The sequence below is a fragment of the Artemia franciscana genome, unplaced genomic scaffold, assembly GCF_032884065.1.
Source record: "Artemia franciscana unplaced genomic scaffold, ASM3288406v1 Scaffold_805, whole genome shotgun sequence".
NCBI lineage: Eukaryota > Metazoa > Arthropoda > Branchiopoda > Anostraca > Artemiidae > Artemia > Artemia franciscana.
The window spans coordinates 116,329-138,374 of record NW_027068063.1 but is presented as its reverse complement, the minus strand read 5'-3'; the positions used below and the strand labels follow the sequence as shown (position 1 = coordinate 138,374).

Below are 22,046 nucleotides of genomic sequence, written 5' to 3'. Positions count from 1 at the left end.
TTCATTATTTCATATCCCAAGGTAAATTTCAGACTTTGCACAAATTTTCAGGTTTTGGTAAATTTCAACTATGTTAAATCCTTTTCTTTGTTTCTTTTAGCTTCTTAAGAAAGAAGTTGCTACTCTGAAAGTCCTGCAATTATGCTTGAGTTTCTCATTGGAAGCGTCTCTATGTTTGAAATGGAACAAGATTTCTAAATGGCTATTGCAGGGTGAAGATGTTTTAAGAAATAATGGAGCTATTCCTGCTATTGAAATGGGTTTGCTAGTTGCAGGTAAACCTTAAACCTTTCTATTTTAAAAGTTTGCTCCACCGTAAAACCTCAATTATCCCTATTTTCTATTTCGTAACCATAGTTTGGTTTACGGGGAGCCCTGAAGTTTGTTTTCAACCAACCATAACCTCAACATAAAATTAGTACACAGAAGTAGGAAAATATTCTAAAAAGTGGCGAATTATATATAAAATATGTGAAATTGTAGGGAAACTCGTGAAAATGTCGTCATTTTAGGCGAACAGGTCCCATAGTCCTAACTCACTATTTAAGGGCCTGGCCATGCGATCTTAATATTAAACTAGATGAAATCTATTTTCTTATAATTTTAAGATACTGGAACCCCGACAAAGGCTGAAGTTTATTCAACAAGTAAGTGCTGCTTTTTGGATTGGCTGAAGTGTTTCAGTAATTTCTCAAAATGATTTGGAATTGTTATTTTTTTGTTTTTTTTTTCATTACAACGTCAAACGAAACTTTCCTGCTTTTGTGGTGTTTATTGTTCTTATATTATATCAAAAATGTGTAATATTTCGTATCAAAATGGTATGACATATGCTATTGGTCACAAAAATTGGGACTTTAAGGTGAAGGATTTGAATTTAGTCATTTGACTTTGTAAGCCTATGGCCAGTTATATCAGTTCAAGAGAATGTAGGGTGGTGGCTGTATTATTCTTAATCTAAGGGGGAGGGGACAATTTTTTCAAGGTAAGCACCAAATATAAAGTATTTTTAAATGAAACGCGCAAAAATGCATTTTTTGAAAATCTGGGGGCCGGGGTAAATGCCCCCCTCCCATTAGATGTTACTACGTATGGTTGGATTGGTTGAAATTTACTTCATCCCATTTTATTTCAATAATAAGCCATATCAACCTGGATTGTAATTGTTTATTGTCCTCAGCCTTTATTTGGATGTTTTCAAACTTTTCATAGTACCTTCGTTCTGTTTTAAGAATGTATGTAACAAGTCAGAATTGGCTAAATAGCTCTAAAAATAAATAAATATTTACATTAAAAATATTAAATAAAATAATAAATGAAATAAAAATACTAAAATAAAAAACTAAATAAAATAGAATAAATCAAACCGAATAAAAACACTAAAAATAATTCCAACAGTGGATAGGGTTCACTCAATTTTATTTTTGTTTATTGTTCTCCGCCTTTATTTTAAAATTCTTATTACAGGTTATTGTATCGCATTGTTTTCTGTCTTTATTTTAAAATTCTTATTACAGCTGATTGGACCTTATTCTTATCTGTCTCTATTTTAAAATTCTTATTACAGCTTATTGCACCTTATTGTTTTCTGTCTTTATTTAAAAATTCTTATTACAGCTGATTGGACCTTATTCTTATCTGTCTCTATTTTAAAATTAAAAACAAATTTAAAATTAAAATTTAAAAATTTAAAAAAAAGCTTATTGCACCTTATTGTTATCTGTCTTTATTCTAAAATTCTTATTACAGCTTATTGCACCTTATTGTTTTCTGTCTTTATTTTAAAATTCTTATTACAGCTTATTGCACCCTATTGTTTTCTGTCTTTATTTTTAAATTCTTATTACAGCTTATTGCACCTTATTGTTTTCTGGCTTTATTTTAAAACTCTTATTACAGCTTATTGCACACTATCGTTTTCTGTCTTTATTTTAGAATTCTTATTATAGCTTATTATTCCTTATTATTTTCCGTCTTTATTTTAAAATTCTTATTACAGCTGATTGGATCTCATTCTTGTCTGTCTCTATTTTAAAATTCTTGTTACAGCTTATTGCACCTTATTGTTTTCTGTCTTTATTTTATAATTCTTATCACAGCTTATTGCACCTTATTGTTTTCTGGCTTTATTTTCAAATTCTTATTACAGCTTATTGCACACTATTGTTTTCTGTCTTCATTTTAGAATTCTTATTATAGCTTATTATTCCTTATTATTTTCGGTCTTTATTTTAAAATTCTTGTTACAGCTTATTGCACCTTATTGTTTTCTGTCTTTGTTTTAAAATTCTTATTACAGCTTATTGCACCCTATTGCTTTCCGTCTTTATTTTAAAATTCTTATTACAGCTTATTGCACCTTATTGTTTTCTGTCTTACTTTTAAAATTCTTATTACAGCTTATTGCACCTTATTGTTTTCTGTCTTTGTTTTAAAATTCTTATTACAGCTTATTGCACCTTATTGTTTTCTGTCTTTATTCTAAAATGCTTGTTACAGCTTATTGCACCTTATTGTTCTCTGTCTTTATTCTAAAATTCTTATTATAGCTTATTCCACCTTATTGTTTTCTGTCTTTATTTTAAAATTCTTATTACAGCTTATTGCACCTTATTGTTTTCTGGCTTTATTTTATAATTCTTATCACAGCTTATTGCACCTTATTGTTTTCTGGCTTTATTTTCAAATTCTTATTACAGCTTATTGCACACTATTGTTTTCTGTCTTCATTTTAGAATTCTTATTATAGCTTATTATTCCTTATTATTTTTCGTCTTTATTTTAAAATTCTTGTTACAGCTTATTGCACATTATTGTTTTCTGTCTTTGTTTTAAAATTCTTATTACAGCTTATTGCACCCTATTGCTTTCCGTCTTTATTTTAAAATTCTTATTACAGCTTATTGCACCTTATTGTTTTCTGTCTTACTTTTAAAATTCTTATTACAGCTTATTGCACCTTATTGTTTTCTGTCTTTGTTTTAAAATTCTTATTACAGCTTATTGCACCTTATTGTTTTCTGTCTTTATTCTAAAATTCTTGTTACAGCTTATTGCACCTTATTGTTCTCTGTCTTTATTCTAAAATTCTTATTATAGCTTATTCCACCTTATTGTTTTCTGTCTTACTTTTAAAATTCTTATTACAGCTTATTGCACCCTATTGTTTTCTGTCTTTATTTTTAAATTCTTTTTACAGGTTATTGCACCTTATTGTTTTCTGTATTTTTTTTAAAATTTTTATTACAGCTTATTGCACCTTATTGTTTTCTGGCTTTATTTTAAAATTTGTATTACAGCTTATTGCACACTATTGTTTTCTGTCTTTATTTTAGAATTCTTATTATAGCTTATTATTCCTTATTATTTTCCGTCTTTATTTTGGAATACTTATTACAGCTGATTGGATCTCATTCTTATCTGTCTCTATTTTAAAATTCTTGTTACAGCTTATTACACCTTATTGTTTTCTGTCTTTATTTTAAAATTCTTATCACAGCTTATTGCACCTTATTGTTTTCTGGCTTTATTTTAAAATTCTTATTACAGCTTATTGCACACTATTGTTTTCTGTCTTTATTTTAGAATTCTTATTATAGCTTATTCTTCCTTATTATTTTCCGTCTTTTTTTTAAAATTCTTATTACAGCTGATTGGATCTCATTCTTATCTGTCTCTATTTTGAAATTCTTGTTACAGCTTATTGCACATTATTGTTTCCTGTCTTTATTCTAAAATTCTTATTACAGCTTATTGCACCCTATTGCTTTCCGTCTTTATTTTAAAATTCTTATTACAGCTTATTGCTCCCTATTGCTTTCCGTTTTTATTTTAAAATTCTTATTACAGCTTATTGCACCTTATTGTTTTCTGTCTTTGTTTTAAAATTCTTATTACAGCTTATTGCACCCTATTGCTTTCCGTCTTTATTTTTAAATTCTTAGTACAGCTTGTTGCACCTTATTTTTTTCTGTATTTATTTTAAAATTCTTATTACAGTTTATTGCACCCTCTTGCTTTCCGTGTTTTTTTCAAATCCTTTTTACAGCTTTTTGTACCTTATTGTTTTCTGTTTTACTTTTAAAATTCTTATTACAGCTTATTGTACCCTATTGTTTTCTGTCTTTATTTTTAAATTCTTTTTACAGGTTATTGCACCTTATTGTTTTCTGTATTTATTTTTAAAATTTTTATTACAGCTTATTGCACCTTATTGTTTTCTGGCTTTATTTTAAAATTTGTATTACAGCTTATTGCACACTATTTTTAAATTCTTACTACAGCTTAGTGCACCTTATTGTTTTCTGTCTTTATTTCAAATTCTTAAATTCTTATTACACCTTATTGCATCTTATTGTTTTCTGTCTTTATTTTTAAATTCTTATTACAGCTTATTGGACGTTATTGTTTTCTGTCTTTATTTTTAAATTCTTAGTACAGCTTATTCCATCTTATCATGCCCTGTTGTGGTGCGTTAAGTTCGACCTTAGCTTTATAATACGGGACCCAGAGATCAAATCCGGCTATAGCAGCATACTGTAGGACTGACGCAGGGACCTTAGTAGTCAATGAGTGTCGTTATCCGATTACTTTTTCATTACATCTTATTGCATTGGTATTAACAGTTTTACATTGTCAAAATCCTGTGTAACAAATTCAGTTTTGGTACTTGAATGTGAAAACCTGTATCTTACAATTAATTTTTTTTTGTACTTGGTCTGCTTTGTCTGTGAATACTCTGCTTATGGAGAATGAGTGCATAACTCAAAAAGTGAAGGATATGTTTACAATATACATGTAAGAAACATAGTAATACAATTGGAAATAAATAGAAAACATATTAATGCAATGGAAAACAGATATTTGAAAATGGATATAAAATATACTGATACAATTAAAATCAAGCGTTTGAAAATAGAAAGCACACTAATACAATTGAAAATAAATATCAGAAAAAAAATAGAAAACGGAATAATACAATTGAAAACAGATATAAAAACAAATAGATAACATACTAACAGTGGCGTAATTTTGTCAAAAGCCGGGGTGAGGGGGGGCAAAGTTGGAGTCAATTTTCATAAATCAAGTGAAAATGACAGTAAAAACTGAAAAATGAGCGTTTAGTACCATAAAGTACTATATAGAACTGTAAAAGTACTATACAGATATTTTATAGTACTATAAAGGTAAATATTTATAAGTTTTCCCCATAAATAAATAAGTTTTAACTGGGGGGGACCGAGGTCTGGAAGCAATTACCCCCTCCCCGTGTCCCATAATAAATTACGCCCCTGTATACTAATGCAATTACAAATAGATTTCCTTAATTTGTAAACACAAGAAAAGAAATATTGCCCGCTTCTTGGCTATATTCAACACCAAATACGGTATTCCTCAAGGGAGGAGGATTTAAAAACGTGGGTAAAAAAACAGAGGAGGCGAGAAAGTAGGAGAGATGAACCTTAAGAAAGTAGATGAATTGAGTAAATTATGATAGACAGTCACTAACAGCGTATCGAGCCTTTCTTTTGGTGGTAGCAATTGGTATTTTTCGGTGCTACAATGTCCTTCTGGGTTCTTTTGAGTGCTTTTCAAAGATTTCTTTTCAAGATTCAAATTTTTTTTTCGAAGATTCTTAAAGACAGTAGATTTTGACATAAGGCAGTAGATTTTGCGAAGCGATGTATTGAAATCCTGGCCACTGTATCTTATTGTAGGTGTAATTCACCGAAGTTCTCTTAGAAAATCTCCCGACAGGAGGCTCTGTTAAGTACGGCTTTCTACAAGAGGAGGATCTGTTCCTATCAATATGGGTGCTCCAAGACGGGTCAATTTTTTTTAGACCGCTTGGAGGCTCTATCCACTTTTTTGAGACCATATTGAGCCTCCAAGTGAAAGTTGAAATCTGACACCTGCGTAGCTTTCTTAGATGTGACTATGGCTAGGTGCAACATTGTCTCTAAATACCCTTGTGCTCTGTTGAATAGGATAGGTTCTTTTTTTTTTGCATCACAAGCGTTTTTCACGTTGAAGGCCGGCAAAGTTAAAGTTTTTGCATTTGAGATTACCGAATTGGCATTTTCTGAAAATTTCCTGAAAGAAGATTCCACTAAATACAGCTTTATACCGCAGAAGGAGGGTCGAATTCTATTAAAATGGGTGTTCCTAGACAGATAAGGTCTTTCCTGAGATCGCTTGGAGGCTGTGTCCACCTTCTTGAAACCATATTAAGCCTTCATGTGAAGCTTGAAATTTCGCAGATGCGGCACCTTTTTAGATGTGACTATGACAAGGTGTAGGTTAGCCTATATTTGCTGTTGTATTCTGGTGAATTAACTAGGTTCTTTTTTAGCCTCACAAGTGTGTTTCACGCTGAAGGCCGGCAGACTTAAAGTTTTTCCATTTGATATTTCTGAATTGGGACTAGATCAAGAAATCCTTCAATATTTTCTGAATGATGAAAACGCTGTTATCACTTCCTCTACGAGTTCAGCCCTTCGACTAGGTGCAACTGTTCACGTTCTGCCTTCGTAAGTTATTTTTCAGATTTTAGCTATTTGTTATATATTATTAATTTATGTTTTTTATGTTTTACCCATCTATTGCATAGTTATGTAATATAAAATATACCCCCCCCCCGAAAAAGCAGCAGCAACAAAGAATAAAACTTATTGCAGGGAGGAGTCACAATAAGCAATAGAAAACTATCCGTTTGCGACAGGAAGGTTTGAACCGTAGTTCCTAGGGTCTCCGCAAGGTAAAACATCATCGTTGTTAAATATAAATAAATTATATTTAAAAAGTAAAGAAAAATCAATTAAACCGCACCTTTCAGTTGCACTATGACCCTGCAATTAAATTTAAATTTATATTCATTAGGATATGGTTACTGGTTGAGTTTTTGACATGGTCGTCCAGTCAAAATCGTAGGCTGTCACACGCAAAGTTCAATGACTTTTTTTTACGTTAGAAAAAGAACTTTCCGTACATCATTCAGCGCAAAAAGATAAACTCATTCAAGTCTGACAAGAAGAACAAGATATTTAAGAACAAGATTATTTTAAAGATGTGTAAGTCTTAGTGAAATTTGTCTTAATACCCTAATTCGCACCTGAGATATTAAATTAAATCAATTTGAAAAATGTGTACTTTAATTGTTTACGTAAGAAAAGGTACCTGTAAAATTACAAGAAAAAAAATGCCTGAAAAAATTGACTTTGAAAGGATAATCGACAGGTTTAATAATTAGGATGTTCTATTGTATATATCAGCTCTTTTTCGACGCTCAGGAACTGAAACAGGAAACGTCTAATTTAAAGGCAGTCAAAAATTGACTGAATTTTTCAATTTAGTCAATTTATTTTTCTTTGCAATTTGTGGGGCAATTTTTCTTACGCAACTGAACAAAACACAACTTCTTGAAATTTGATACAAGTATTGAATCTGTAGCGTGTAGCTTAACACAAAAATTTAACTTTAACTAGGATGTGTTTGAAGACAAGGGAGGTAGAGAAAATTTCCCTTTTGGAAAGCGTACAAAATCCAAGTTAAAGAGGGAAAAATTGCTTAGAAATAAGACACAGGAAATTTCTACTGTAAAATTTAAGCATGGTGAAAATTGTTTCTTGTAGCTTGTTTTCACGCTTTAAATCTCGTGGATTTAAAGAGTGTAAAAAATGTGGCACGGAAAAAAACCTGGTTTAGAATTGATAGTACATAGTGTAATGCTTGGTTTATTTGTAATTGGCTTAAGACAGGAGAAGGGGATGATATTCCCCCTTAAGGTGGAAACGTAAAAAAAATTATTTCGACGAGAGAAATGTTGCCTGTGAGTTAGGCACAATACTCATCTACCGTAAAATTTAAGCATATTCGAAATTATTTCCAATGGCTTGGCTGCAATTCACAAAATTAAATTTAAAGTTAAATAAGAAATAAAAAAAAGTCTTAAGAATTAAAAAAGAGCTTGATAGAAAGCTAATTTGTTGGCTGCATTAAATAAAATGTATGCCTATTCTGAGGTGTCTTTAAAAATAAGAAACATAATCTAAAATCAAATGAAAAATAAAAACATAAAAATTGAATCTTCAAATTAATTAAGATTTTGATAAAATTGAAATCTATTGCCTACTTTAAGTAAACCTATACCTTTTCCAAGGAGTCTTTACGAATAAAAAATTAAAAAGATGAAGTAAAAAAAAATAAAATAAAATTGAATCTTAAAAAATTAAAAAAGACTTTTTGATAAAAATGATTTTTTGATTGCATTAAATAAAACCCATGCCTATACTGAGGAGTTCTTAACAATTAGTTTGGTAGCTAATCAACTCTTCAAATGTTTTTTCTCATTTTCTTAGTCCAAGAATGTAAACCCGGGCCCTAATTAAATCTAAATACCCTTATTAAATTTTAAGTAAAATCTTAAAAATTTAGACGTGTGCCATTTTCAAGGAGGCACACTCGTGCCTCTATAAAGAGGCGACCCACGACAATGTTAAGCGATCTTCGGTTCCAGTGGTCGCAGAGGGATGCATTTCGTAGCCCGAGTTCCAACTAAGAAACCTGCAAAATTTCATCCCCCTCCAACTTTTCCTTCATGGGGAAAATCTGGCCGAAAGTTTCGACCCGTCAACCCCAGCCCCCCTTTAACGTTGTCCGATCGGGCTGAAATTCACAAGTTAAGGTCCCCTAGGCTCCAGGAGCTTATCCGCGAAATTTCAGCTCGATCCGATAACTCCTTCCCTGTTTTCCAGAAACCACGCATAGCCACTTAATATTCATTTTCTTTTTTTTTTCTAGACGCCTACAGGTCACATCCGACATCGGATCTGGGTGTACGAAGACTCATTCGATGCGGAATTCTCCGAGTAATTTTCCTGGAAAGTTTCGTAGGAAAATCTTAACCCCCCGAAAGTTTCGACCCCCCAACCCCACCCCCCCTTTTAACGTTGTCCGATCTGGCTGAAATTCACAAGTTAAGGTCCCCTACGGCCCAGGAGCTTATCCGCGAAATTTCAGCTCGATCCGATAACTCCTTCCCTGTTTTCCAGAAACCACGCATTAGCTACTTAATTAACGCATTTCTCTCCGTAAGAGCCCATGTTAATTTGAAATTTTTAAAAGTTATTGAGAAGTTATATTTACACACATGCAATTGATTAGCTCAGTCGGTAGAGCGTGGGACTTTTAATCCTTGGGTCAAGGGTTCAAGTCCCTTACGGGCGGTTTTTTTTCACAACATCAAAAAATTTTTGATAACACCTGGACAGCTTATCATTTGAGAGATAACAGAATATTAGCTTCTTATGAGCAAAAGAAAGATTTCGGTCATTCTATCTATTTTTTTTCTATTTTATACAATGATTTAAAAGCGGGGGGGGGGGGTTCCTCTCCTAATTCCTGTACGAGGAGTACAGGAATTATTAAATTACATCCACCATGGATTGTAGAAAAACGTACAGAATTAATATGAAAAAAAATTAAACCTGTACAAAAGAGTCTTTAAACGCGGGGGGTTTGCCTCTCCTAATAGTCTTCTTATAGTCCTAATAGTCTAATAGTCCCATGTTAATTTTTGAAATTCTTAAAAGTTACGAATATCAACATTCAAGTACATCAAAATAATCAGCTCGGCAGGGCGAGAATGACTGCAAGCATCATAAAAATCCAGCTCCATTCCAGAAATGCACGAGTTGACTGGAGCTGTAAGATACATGTCCAAAAGAACTGACTTTTGACCCTGTTGGGGACTTTGCAACTGGGGCAATCCTCAGCGATGTCCGAAATAAGTGTGATATAAATGTGCTTTAAGTATATATTTTATAGCCTTTAAGTGCTCATTGCCAATTTTTAGGTGAATTTTCAAATGTTTTGAAGAAGTTTAAGTTTTTCTCGATTTAATGAAACGTGGATATTTACTTATTTTATATAAATAGTTGCTAAATAAGAAAAATAATATATAATTTAATATAATTACCTAAAGATGTTTCCTATATGAGAAGGCATTTTTAGAATAAATTCTTTATTATAGGCTTTTGGACGTAGCGATCAAAATAAAAGTGTATAATTTTGTTAACACCTGGACTGCTTATCATTTGAGAGATAACAGAATATTAGCTTCTTATGAGCAAAAGAAACATTTCGGTCATTCTATCTATTTTTTTTTCTATTTTATACAATGATTTAAAAGCGGGGGGGCTGGGGGCGGCAGCCACCCAACTTCCTCTCCTAATTCCTCTACGAGGAGTACAGGAATTATTAAATTACATCCACCATGGATTGTAGAAAAACGTACAGAAATAATATGAAAAAAACTTTTCATAAAAAAGAGTTAAAGAGGCTGCGTCCCAAAGTCGAACCTTAAAACGTACAGGAATTAGAAGAGGCAGTTGGGGGGCTGCCGCCCCCCAAACCCCCCGCTTTTAAAGACTCTTTTGTACAGTTTTTTTTGTGGAGGGACTTCATTGTTACTAATTACTAGTTTCGGCGCAATGGTTCTCCTGTCTTCTTGTGTTTAACATTTTTCGAAGTTATTCCATTATTCATTCATTTCAATTTTTTGTTAATTAAAAGAGGGCCTTTCCGAAGCCAAGAGCGGGGGGATTAGCAAAAAAACAAAAACCTGTACAAAAGAGTCTTTAAAAGCGGGGGGTTTGGGGGGCGGCAGCCCTCCCAACTGCCTCTTCTAATTCCTGTACGTTTTAAGGTTCGACTTTGGGACGTAGCCTCTTTAACTCTTTAAGAAAACGAAGTTTTTTTCATATTATTGAAATAAAGGAACGTGCTATTTTTGGCTAGCTTACGTTCAGAATCTCTGCGTTTGAACTCCTACATTTTGTGTTACAAGTGATTAAAATAAATGAGTTCTAAGGGCTCTTAAGGAAAGAGTCCTGTACAATTATGCAGCAGTTCCCTATCTTCTAAATCAGGAATTTCTAAACTTTTTTGGGCAAGAGACCCCTTTTCCAAAAAGAACTAGAACTTAAGACCTTCATTGTCAAATTATTAAAAAAAATCATAGAACTTTTAAACCATACATAATTGAGCACAAAAAGATACTCATTCAAGTCCGACGAGAAGAGAGAGAGAGAGAGAGCGATTTAATATAGAATGCTTTCAAATCAAGCCATGGCTAATCGTAGAGAAAACCAAGACAGATAGTCCGAGTGAGTGAGAGGAAAATCTAGCATAAGGCCTTTTTACGATTGTATACAAATGATGTCAGTTCATTTGTTAATAGATAAGTCTATCTATCATCCGTCCATGCATTACTAGGGCTGAACTAAGGTAGATTGATTCGTCTTAATACCCTAATTCATACCTGAGATATTAACTTGAATCAATTCAAAAAACTTGTGCTTTAATTACGTAAGAAAAATACCTAAAGAATTATAAACCGGTATTATTTTGAACGTATTTTCTTTTGACATGAAGGAATTGAACCTACATGCCTCTAATTTAGAGACAGGTTTGCATCCACTGCGCTGTTACGAGGTATTTGATATCTTGAGTTTTCTATAAAGCTGTTCACGCACATCAAACGGTTCGTAGCAAAAACCATAAGCAAGGAACACATCGATCCAATAGTAACCGAAATTGTAAAAACGGAATTTGAATAACAATAGATACATCAAAAGAATTGGCTTTTTAGGCTGATTCCAAAAATGTTCATTAAAAAGCTTTTCAAAAGCTCATATGCATCATGCTTCAAAAGCATGCTTCATGCTTTTCATATGCCAGAAATACTAAGAAAGCTTCATAGCTTTTGAAGCTCATAGCTTCAAAAGCTATGAGCTTGAGAAATTTTGCCATATTTTCGTAAAAGAAAGGGAACTCCCTCAAAAATTTAAGCGATCTTAATGAAAATCACACTATCAAATTCAGCATATCTGGGAATCCTGCCACAGAGATGTCAAATTCCTATCTACAAAAATGCGCAATTTTGTTTGTTTTTGTCAGAAAAAAGATCTCAGATGTGTGTTTATTTTTTTTCCGGCTTGTTTCTATGGAGGGCTCTTTTGAACGAAAATTAAAAGCTCTTATCCTCTTTTTGAATGACAAAAAATATTGGAGGGCAACCAGCCCCCCTCTCACACCCCATTTTTTCCTAAAACGTCCGATCAAAGTTTTGAGATAGCCGGGGATGATTGATTTTGAGCATAGTTTCCGATTAAAGATTTGGTTCATCATTGTTAAAAGGTCCACTAGCTATAATTCTGCGGATAACATGCTCTCCAATTGGTCTCGACAGAATAACTAGCATTGAAGTTGTCCAAAGGTTTACCTACCTGGGCTTTACAATTTCCTCAGATGGATTGCATCTCCCCGAGACGCAAGCAAGGATGTCCAAAGTGTCTTCTGCCATGGGTAGGCTGAACCGTCATCTTTGGTGAAAACCGAAAATCACGCAGAGAGTTTCCCAAGACTTTAGACTTACTTACTTAGGACTCCTAACGGGTGCTGCTCAGCGTAGAGAGTGACGTCTGCATCCTCCATCCACTTAGGTCCGGTGCGACGGTTTGTGCTTCATTTGGTCTGATGTTTGTCATCGCCAGGAACTCGGACAGGCTGTCTGACCTTCGTTTCTTCGGTCTGCCGCGGGACCGCTTTGAACTAGCTTTTGTAGGGTCAAAGTCAAAGATCATCTTTGCGGGTAAGTGCACGGGCATTCGAAGGTGTGCGAACCATCATAAGGTACGCTCAGCTGCTTGGATAGAACACGAAGACTGCCTGGTGAGCTGCAGTAGCTTCTCATTTCTCATGAAATCAAACCACCTTAGACCTTCGATTCTTCTCAGGCTCTTCGTCTGGATACATTGATTGCCTTTAATGTTGCGGTTGATGTATGCCATGTTTGAGCTCCGTAAAGCATGACAGGACCGACAAGGGCGTTGAAAATCCCCCGTGTAGTTGAACGACTGATGTTTGGTTTTCGCCAAAGATGACGGTTCAGCCTACCCATGGCAGAAGACGTATTGGATATCCTTGCTTGCGTCATCCTTCAATGCTAGTTATTCTGTCGAGACAAAACTGGAGAGTTAACAATAGAAGGAGACGGGCCTTTGGCCATACTTTTCGTTTTATCCCAGTTTATCTGCAGTCTCATACTTATGGCCTCTTCTTGTAAATTCCGAAGTGCTTCCAGTAACTGATCCATGGAGTCCGCTAGGATGGCAAGGTCATCTGCAAAGTCAGCATCTGAGATGACGCGATCCCCAAACTTGAGCCAAAAACTGAGACGGGAAGTTGCTTCTGTCATGATGTGGTCCATGATGGCATTAAAGAGCTCTAGGGCCACTGCACATCCTTGACGTACTACTGTTGTGATTTGGAAGAATCGGCTGTGCCGGCCGTTGATTTGAACACTGCTCTCTGTACCATGGTGTAGAGCTTTGAAGAGTCTGCAGTATTTCTTAGGGAGGCCAGTCGATTCTACAATCCGCCAAAAAGCTTCTCGGTTCACTGTGTCGAATGCAGTACGGAAGTCAACAAAGGCAAGAAAAGCTTTACGTCGGAATTCCGTAGCTTTTTTTTATTATTTGTCAAATCTTGACAATCTGTTCGATGGTTGAACTGCCTGACATAAATGCAGCTTGCTCCGGTCACCGAATTTTACGAATGACATTCCGAAATCGATTCAGCAGGACCATTGAAATTTTCCCAGGACCTGACATCAGATTTATTCCAGGGTAATTTGAGCAGTCACTTATAGAGCCTTTCCTCTTCCATAGGGGTTTAGTAACATCCTTCCGCCAATTTTCGGGGATTACCTCAGTTTGCCAGATTATGCAGAACAGAGTGTGGAGGAACAAAAGCATTGTAGGGTCCGCATATTTCAGTAGTTCGGAGCTTAAGCCACAGATGCCAGCAGCTTTATTATTCTTGGACTTTTTAATTGCATTTTCGATTTCTGAGGGGCTGAATGGCTTTTCTGGGGGAAAATTGTATTCATTTCTTTGACTGCTAGAATGGGCGAGACTAACATTGGGAGGGACAGACGGGGTGGCATTATTTCGGAGCGGACAGAAGTGGCCCCTTCACTACTCAAGACTGGAACCTTCGTCAAAAAGAAGTGTCCCATCCTTGCATAGGACAGGTCCCAAAATGGAAGTTTTACATTCTGTTAGATCTCGGAGATGTTTGAATAGGCAACCCATGTCTTTTTTTTTGCAGCTAGTTCAATTTCATCAGCTTTCCTTGCAACGAACTGAGTTCGGTCCCGGTGAATGAGTCTGTTCCGCCTTCTATTAAGCCTTCGATAAGTGGCCATGTCCCCAAGGAGTCTTGTCCTTCGTCTTTGCTCTATGACATGCAGTGCTTCACTAGTTAGCCACAATTTCTTTGGAAAACCTCTCTTGCTAAGCACCAGTTGTGCTGCTTCGCTCGTCTGCGATTTAAAATACCCCCAAGCACTTTCGCTAGTACTAAGTGTCCTATGGAGTTCGAAGCGATTCGATAACCCAGTACTGTACTACAGGCGAGTATCTGGCTCCTTAAATTTCCCAATATCTACAGCGACTGGCCTTCTTTCCGTTCGTTGTGCTTGGAGGTGAAGCTGAACTTCAGCGCACACAAGCCTGTGATTTGCATTCTCGACCTCTGCTGATCTGTAAGTCCTGCAGTTTTTCAATGATGATCTCCAGCGTTTTGAGATAATGACGTGGTCGATCATCATTTTTGGGCAACCGTCATTGCTATACTACGTGTACTGGTGGATATTTTTGTGCTGTAAGTAGGTATTTACGATAACAAGGTCGCGGGAACGGCACATTTCAAGTAGGCGATGGCCATTATCATTAAGTGGGTCAGGACACACAGGACCAATTGTGCAACGCCAAACACCCATATCATCACGCACTGTGGCGTTTAAGTTACCGAGAAGAACAGTTATATAGTGAGGAGACACTGTCGTGAGATATTTGGTCAGAGCTGAGTAGAACTTTTCCTTGGTTGTTTCTTTGGAATCTTTGGTTGGAGCATAGCATACGATGATGTTCATCTTACCATGCTTATGTCCAAAGTGGGTTTTCATTAGTCTTCACTATTACGGCCTCGTGCAAGAGTAATGCCTTTTTTGTGGGGCTATTTAGCGTGAGGCCAAGGCCGTTTGTTCTCTTGATCCCTCCTGACCAGAGCAACAAGTGATTATTGCCTATTTGTTCTTCTCCGCTTCCGGTAAGAAGGGTTTCTGTGATACCAGTAATTGCCACTTTATTCTTGGAAAGCTCTTCTGAAAGTAGGTTCTTCGGTGCAGGTGCAATCAGAGTCAAAACATTCCAGGTGGCTATTGGGAGTCGCCTTTGGTCCGGAAGATTTAATTTGTCAGTCTTTCAGAGGTCGTCAGCAGAATGTCCGTTGACGCGCGAAGGTCGAGATCTTAAAAGTAAGTTTAAATCTGAGGCTAGTTTGTCACTATTCGTAGCGCTTATTTTCAGATGGAGGGCTGCTAGCCCAACCGACCCTAGGCCTGGAATCTAATTAGAGCTAGATTAAGCTAGATATTGAGATTCCTGGGGTGAGCTCCACCCACTGCAAAAGGTTGTAGCCACCACTTCCGGAGTGTTTACCTGGGGAAAACCCTAACTAAAGACGTGGTCAGCAGACAAAGTCTACGTCATTTTTGGCGAACTCCACTCGCCTCCAGTGATCTCACTAATCGATCCTCAGTCATTTTGTTCCCCTAGTATAAGGAGAGTATGATTTCCCAAGAGGAGGAAAGTTTCTTGGTTGTTAAAATCAATCTTGGTGAGATGTTGAAAAGTGATGGGAGGGTGACCGGACCCCCATCCATGCACATAGATTGACGGAAGATAGACAGCCCCTGGGCCAAGGATGGTAAGTTATTAAAGCTATACAAGGTGGATTGCTGGGAATACGGGAAAGGTTTAATTCTGGATCTTGGGTTAAAAATAAATTATTACTATTAGACTATTAATGTGAAACTTTCGGTAAACTAGGGTATTAATTAAGGTATTAATGTGAAAATTTTAGATAATGTCGTGTTTAATGTCGGAAAAAACCGAAGCACACAATATGCATGATGGCTGTCAAAAGGGTGTATCAGCAATATTTAATAAATCTCTGAGGGTATAAAGTTGAAATCTCCTTGTCATGCTGAGGGGGATATTGAACAGTGACTGGAGAACAACCAGCCTTTTTGATCTTCTGCTGATAGAAATATAAAAAAAAAGTTTTGTTCAAAATAATTAAATGGTGTATCTTTAGACCTCCTGGGATGCCAAGTTCCCACGGTCTCTGGGGCAAGGAATATATATTATGCAATTTGTCCTTTTTTTTACATGTAGGAAATGTCGATAAAAAAGAGAGATTGCTTTAGCCCGGGTTCGTCTGAAAAGGCTAAAGGTATTGAGGTGAAGGTTTTGGGAATGTATACCTAAATCAAAAGACAGTATGTGCATCCAGGGTGTAAAAAAGGCGTATTTGTAATATCTTGGGATCGGGTAAGGGTATTAGCTGGGAACTTACTGTAACTAAAATTGACTGAAAATGTAGCTACTCGTGTCTTCTACTACGACTGTTTTTGACTGCGACTAAGGTTACTTGTGACAGCAACTACTTGTGACGGTGACTACTTGCCATTTCGGCTACTAATGTTACTTGTGCCAGTGACTACTTTTGACGAAACTACTTTTGACGAAACTACTTTTGACTGTGACTACTCTCTACTGTGATTACAACTACTTTAAACTGTGACTGTGAATGCAGCTACTTGTAACTGTGATTAATTTTACGTGTGACTACGTTAAGGAAATTTTAAAGGGATGCTGAATAAAATCAAAACACACTGTATGTATGCTGACTGTCACAAGGGCGTATTGGCAATTTCTCTGGGACGGCCTAGAGTATTATTGAATCCTTCAGAGTATGGTCAGAGGTATGCTCAAAAGTGATTGGAGCCCTACCAGTCCTCCCCAAATTTGTCTTATTTAAATGCCCCCTGTCCGAAATATTTATTAACATTTCGAAATAGTCTAAAGCGCTAATGACTATGCGTATGCCTCCAGGGATACTAAGTCCCCTCCACCACAGCCTCTTAGACAGGAGTTGGAATTTATACAATTGCCCATTGTTTACAAGCATACTTTTTCTTGGGAAAGGGGGAATAATTCATTCAGGATGTGTCTATAAAATTTCAAGTTTTCAAGTTCAAGTTTTTTTTATCCAACATTCACAAATAAATAAATAAAATACAACATTTTCGCGCTGGAGAAAACCTATGAGGGTTTTCTATTCGCGCGAAAGTCCACATATCTACTTACCTATAATAACAAATCCAATCTCTCTTACTCATTAATACACAACTCTCCCCCCTTTCATTCCTCCCAACCCGACCTTACCCTCCTGCCAACCCTTACCTCCCTAGCCCACCCTTACCTCCATAGCCCTACCCTTACCTCCGAACCCAACCTTCTTCACCTAATCACCCTACCACCCATAGTAAAATTCAACATTTATCCCCCCAAAAATAATCTTTTAATTGCTTTTTAAACTGAGGTACGTGTTCCGCCGCCCTAATGCTCACTGATAATTCATTCCATACACTTGAACCCAGTTGTTTGATTGAGAATGAAGAACTTGTACCATGACGTAAATCCACAACGATATCACTACTATGCCTTGTTCCATAATTATACAGATCACTATTTGTTTGGTAAAAACTCTTAAAGACATCCGGGGCTAGGCCATTCATAAACTGAAACACAAATACAGCAGCCTGGTAATCTCTTATCTGATCGACATTAAGGAGCTTCAGCGACGTAAAGCAAGCACAGGTGCCATGCACATCCTAGACATATCTACCTATTGTTCTAACAGCTTTATTTTGTAGAATTTGCACTCTTCTATAGTTGGATAAGAAGTTGCTGCTCCATAGGAGGCAGTCGTAGGAGATATATGGGTAAACCGACGAATAATATGTAGTAAGAAGTATCCTCTGTGTGAGAAAGTGCTGCAGACGCCGAAGTATGCCAACGCCACGGGCAATTTTTGATGAAATAGTGTCACTGTGACATCTCCATGACAGGTGGTAATCCAGATAAAAACCAAAATAGCGAAGATGATCAACTTGCTGAATTGGTTTACCACATAAAGTTACGAGTCCATACACATCTAGCGGTGTACCAACTCTGCAGAACGTCATTAAAAATGTCGCGCACATTTACGCACAGTAGACTTGAGGTGAAGACCTCTAGCCTTTCCAGTGCAAGATTCGCTTTTCTCACCAGCTTCTCCACAGATGAGGCAAACACAGTTAAAACGGTATCATCAGCAAACGAGGTAAGACACACATCTTTCAGGTAAAAACGCATGAGATCAACATAGATAAGGTAAAGAAGCAGACCCAACATTGAACCTTGTGGTACTCCACACACCACTGGAAATGCTGCCGAGTTCACATCACTCAAGATTACTTTGAGAGATCTTCCTGTGAGATAGCTTTCAAACCATTTCAGGCACTTTCCTCGGACACCTAACGACTCCAACCGACTTAGTAGCGTTTAAAAATCAACTGTATCGAATGCTTTACGAATATCAATAAATATAGACAATGGTGTTTCACCTCTATCTATTCCACTATTCACTGATTCCACGAGATGTTGCAGAGCATTCGTCGTCGAGTGCTCTTGGCGAAATCGGAATTGGGTCTCCCTCAGTAAACTATTAGCCTGTAGGAAGCCATATAGACAATTATGAACCACTTTTTCTAGTAGTTTAGAAAACAATGGAAGAATAGAAATTGGTCTCCAATTCTCAATTTCCTTTTTAGGGCCACTTTTATGAACTGGTATCACTTTTGCAACGTTTAGCTGCTCAGGAAAATTGCCCTTTTCAATTGACAGACTAATGATGAAGAGCAGGCACGGTAGTATATAATGCATTATTGCTTTAAACGCTCAAAGAGATAAACCGTCTACTCCAGCAGAATTTGATTTAAGAGATTTAACTATTTTATGTTGTTCATCACGTGTACACGGATCAAACGCTAATTCAAAACTCTCACCTCTATTATCACATATGATATGTTTTTGAACCTGTTGACATCTATTTTTACACTATTTTGCACTTCACAACTAATATTAGAGAAAAAACTACCAAACTTATTTACAATTCCACTCTTATCTTCACGGGCGAAGCCCTCAAGTTGTGCTTCATCCCCCCCCCCCAGTATCAGCATTCCCACCAGTCACTTCTTTAATCAGTTTCCAGGTTTCTTTCATATTTTCTTTACTATTTGAAAACTTTAAATTATAATATTCAGCCATAGCTTTGCGAAGTAATTTGTTCACTAAATTGCGTTGCTTTTTAAGCAATTGAAGCGATCATCACTTTTATCATCTAGATATTCTTGATAAAGCTCAATCTTTCGCTCCCTCTCTTCCAGTATTTCACTTGTTATCCATGGCTTACGGGGTTCCTGTTTCTTCACTTTCATTACTTTAATGGGACACGCAGTATCATAAATAGGTAAAATAATAGTCATTAGATTATCAAGTGCTCTCGTAGGGAATTCTTCTTCAGGAAATACAGGTGTCCAATCGATGACACTAACTTCCCCCACAAACTTTTGAAGATACTCTTTTTTTTCAACCTTGTCTTTATTTTCTTTTTATTGGGTCTACCTAACTGACACTTCAAAACACCAACTAAAGGAAGATGGTCAGAACCAGGAAAAGTCACAACATCAGCATAACAAAGCTTCAAATCAGCTGAACGAACGAAAATGTTATCTATTAAGATTGAACTTGTCCAGTTATTCTCACAAGCGGTACACTCCCAGTTACACTCACAAGCGGGTATAGATCATTCAATATCATAAAATTAAAAAAAAAACATTATGACTAGATAAATCTAACAAGTTAAAGTTAAAATCACCCATAACAATATGACTTGCTCCAGACGGTACTTTCGATATCAGCTGATTCATTCCTCCCACGAAATCATCCAAGTGAGCACTGGGCGGCTTATACACCATACTAGTTATATTCTTTTCCCCATCAAATTCAATTTCAATTGAAAAAACTTCAACCTTACCTTCCATCCATATACTAAGATCACCCCTTTCGTGATAATTCAACCCATTCTTTACAAGGAAACCAGCACCACCACGACCCATCAATACTCGGTTCTTGATACGAAGATCATAACCTGGAAATGAATACAGAGAGATCGACTGGTTTGAGCTAAGAAATGTTTCACATAATCCTATGATATCAAAAGAAGAAGAAAATTGATCAATTAATTCTAAAATATCTAGGTAACTCGTAGTTACGTAAACACTCCATGAACATAGTCGCAGACTCCTTTCGTTTACGTCTTGATTATATGGTAGCTGAATATAATCACTTTCCCTCATAGGCTTTAGCTCAACACTCGTTATACGATTATCACCAGCAATACCTCTCGATAAATAATCCTGAAGACTAAAACGATTTTGATCAGACGTTACCATTTTTCACATAAAAAATAACACTTCAGCATAAAAAAAAAAAAAAAAAAAACAGAGGAAGAAGAGTAAACAGGGATGACAGATAAATCATGGGGATAAGAAATGATAATAATGAATCTAAATAGTAAATTAAACATAAACATGCGTAGAAAATGCGAAAAAGAATACCATTAAAAAATAATAATAGAAAAGAAATAAAGAAGAATGGAAGAAAACAATTTTAAAACGCATAAATGAAAAATACTAAAATGAAAAATGCCGGTAAACATCAGGATGGTTTTTTAGCTCATCAAACGCATGATTTACACCCTTAGTTTTCTTTGTTGATGCTTCCTTCTCATTATCATTAAAACTAAGAAGATTAGCGACTTATACAAGCTGACGATCGTGTTTTTTGCCGTAGCAAAAAACAACAAATTTGCAGTCTCCGGTATTCATCGTCATTACCTCTAGGATTCGAATTGGCCAGAGGGGATAGCTCGCAAATTTGGCTAGGAATAAATCACCGATTTTAATATTCGCAGGATTCATGCCTTATAAATGAAAGGTTATAAAGTGAAAGAAACTTATCTTTCTGTGAGGGCCGAACCTCAATAATGTATCCAAGTGAACAATCAGTCCAAACTGTGCGAGGTCGGCCCAACTGCTAATCCTTCTCGACACTAAACAGCGTAATTAAGCGCAGGCAAATTATATCCAATTTTCTCTACACACCACACTTGGCTATCGTATCTAATTTTCTCAATTCAAAACGCCAAAAATCTGATTGTGTGATAAATTCAAGTATCAGATTGCACAATTTCTGTAGTCACTGAATTAATTCATGGTTAAGGAATCAAGTTCAAACAATTCAAAAGTTCAAACAGGTGTAATCCCTTTGAGAGCTAGTTCAATACTGAATTCAATACTAGTTCAAAGCTAAGGTTGTTAAGGAAACTGCGGGAAGGTTTGGAGGGATGTTAAACTGAATCAAAAGACACTGCATTCAGACTAGCGATGATAGTAATATGCAATATCTTAGTAACAGCTTGGGTATTAACTTGAAACTGTCAGTATCACTAATGCTACTACTGTAACTGCCACTGCGACTGTGGCTATGACTGCTTACGACTACCTGCAAGTCTGACAGCTCAAAACGTTTATTAACTTGAAACTGTCAGAGCCACTTCTATCACTACTACTACTACTGCAACTGTGACTGCAATTAGTTGGGATTAATTCGAGAAAGTTTTAAGGGGGGGGATTGAACATAATTAAAAATCACTATAGACATGCTGATTGTCACAAAGGCAAGCCCTCCCCCTTAAAACTGGGTAAGCTATGAAATATTCACTTTGTTCAGAATGTTTGAACGCCTCTACGGCATTCGCCTCTATGCCTCTGAGGATGCCATTTTCCCCACAACCTCCCGGGAAAGGTTTGTTAATTATGCAGTGTGCCCATTTCACATCAATAGCCGATAAATTTGCACGAAAAAACCTCCTTCAAATGCAATGAAAACCTTCTGGAAAATTATGTAAAAATTACGGGAAGATTGAAAAAACCATTTAAACTCAATGGTGTTAATTTATGGAAATTG

The 22,046-nt window shown here is 36.1% G+C and overlaps 1 protein-coding gene across 1 annotated transcript in view; it reads left to right on the top strand.

The window, feature by feature from the left end:
- LOC136043673 (uncharacterized protein C18orf63-like) overlaps nt 1-22,046 on the top strand; it is a 77,389-nt gene that overhangs the window by 39,543 nt on the left and 15,800 nt on the right. Inside the window, exons 3-4 of the mRNA XM_065728568.1 lie at nt 101-275; nt 6,353-6,530. Of these exons, the coding sequence (XP_065584640.1) occupies nt 101-275; nt 6,353-6,530 (353 nt within the window). The remainder of the gene's footprint in view (nt 1-100; nt 276-6,352; nt 6,531-22,046) is intronic.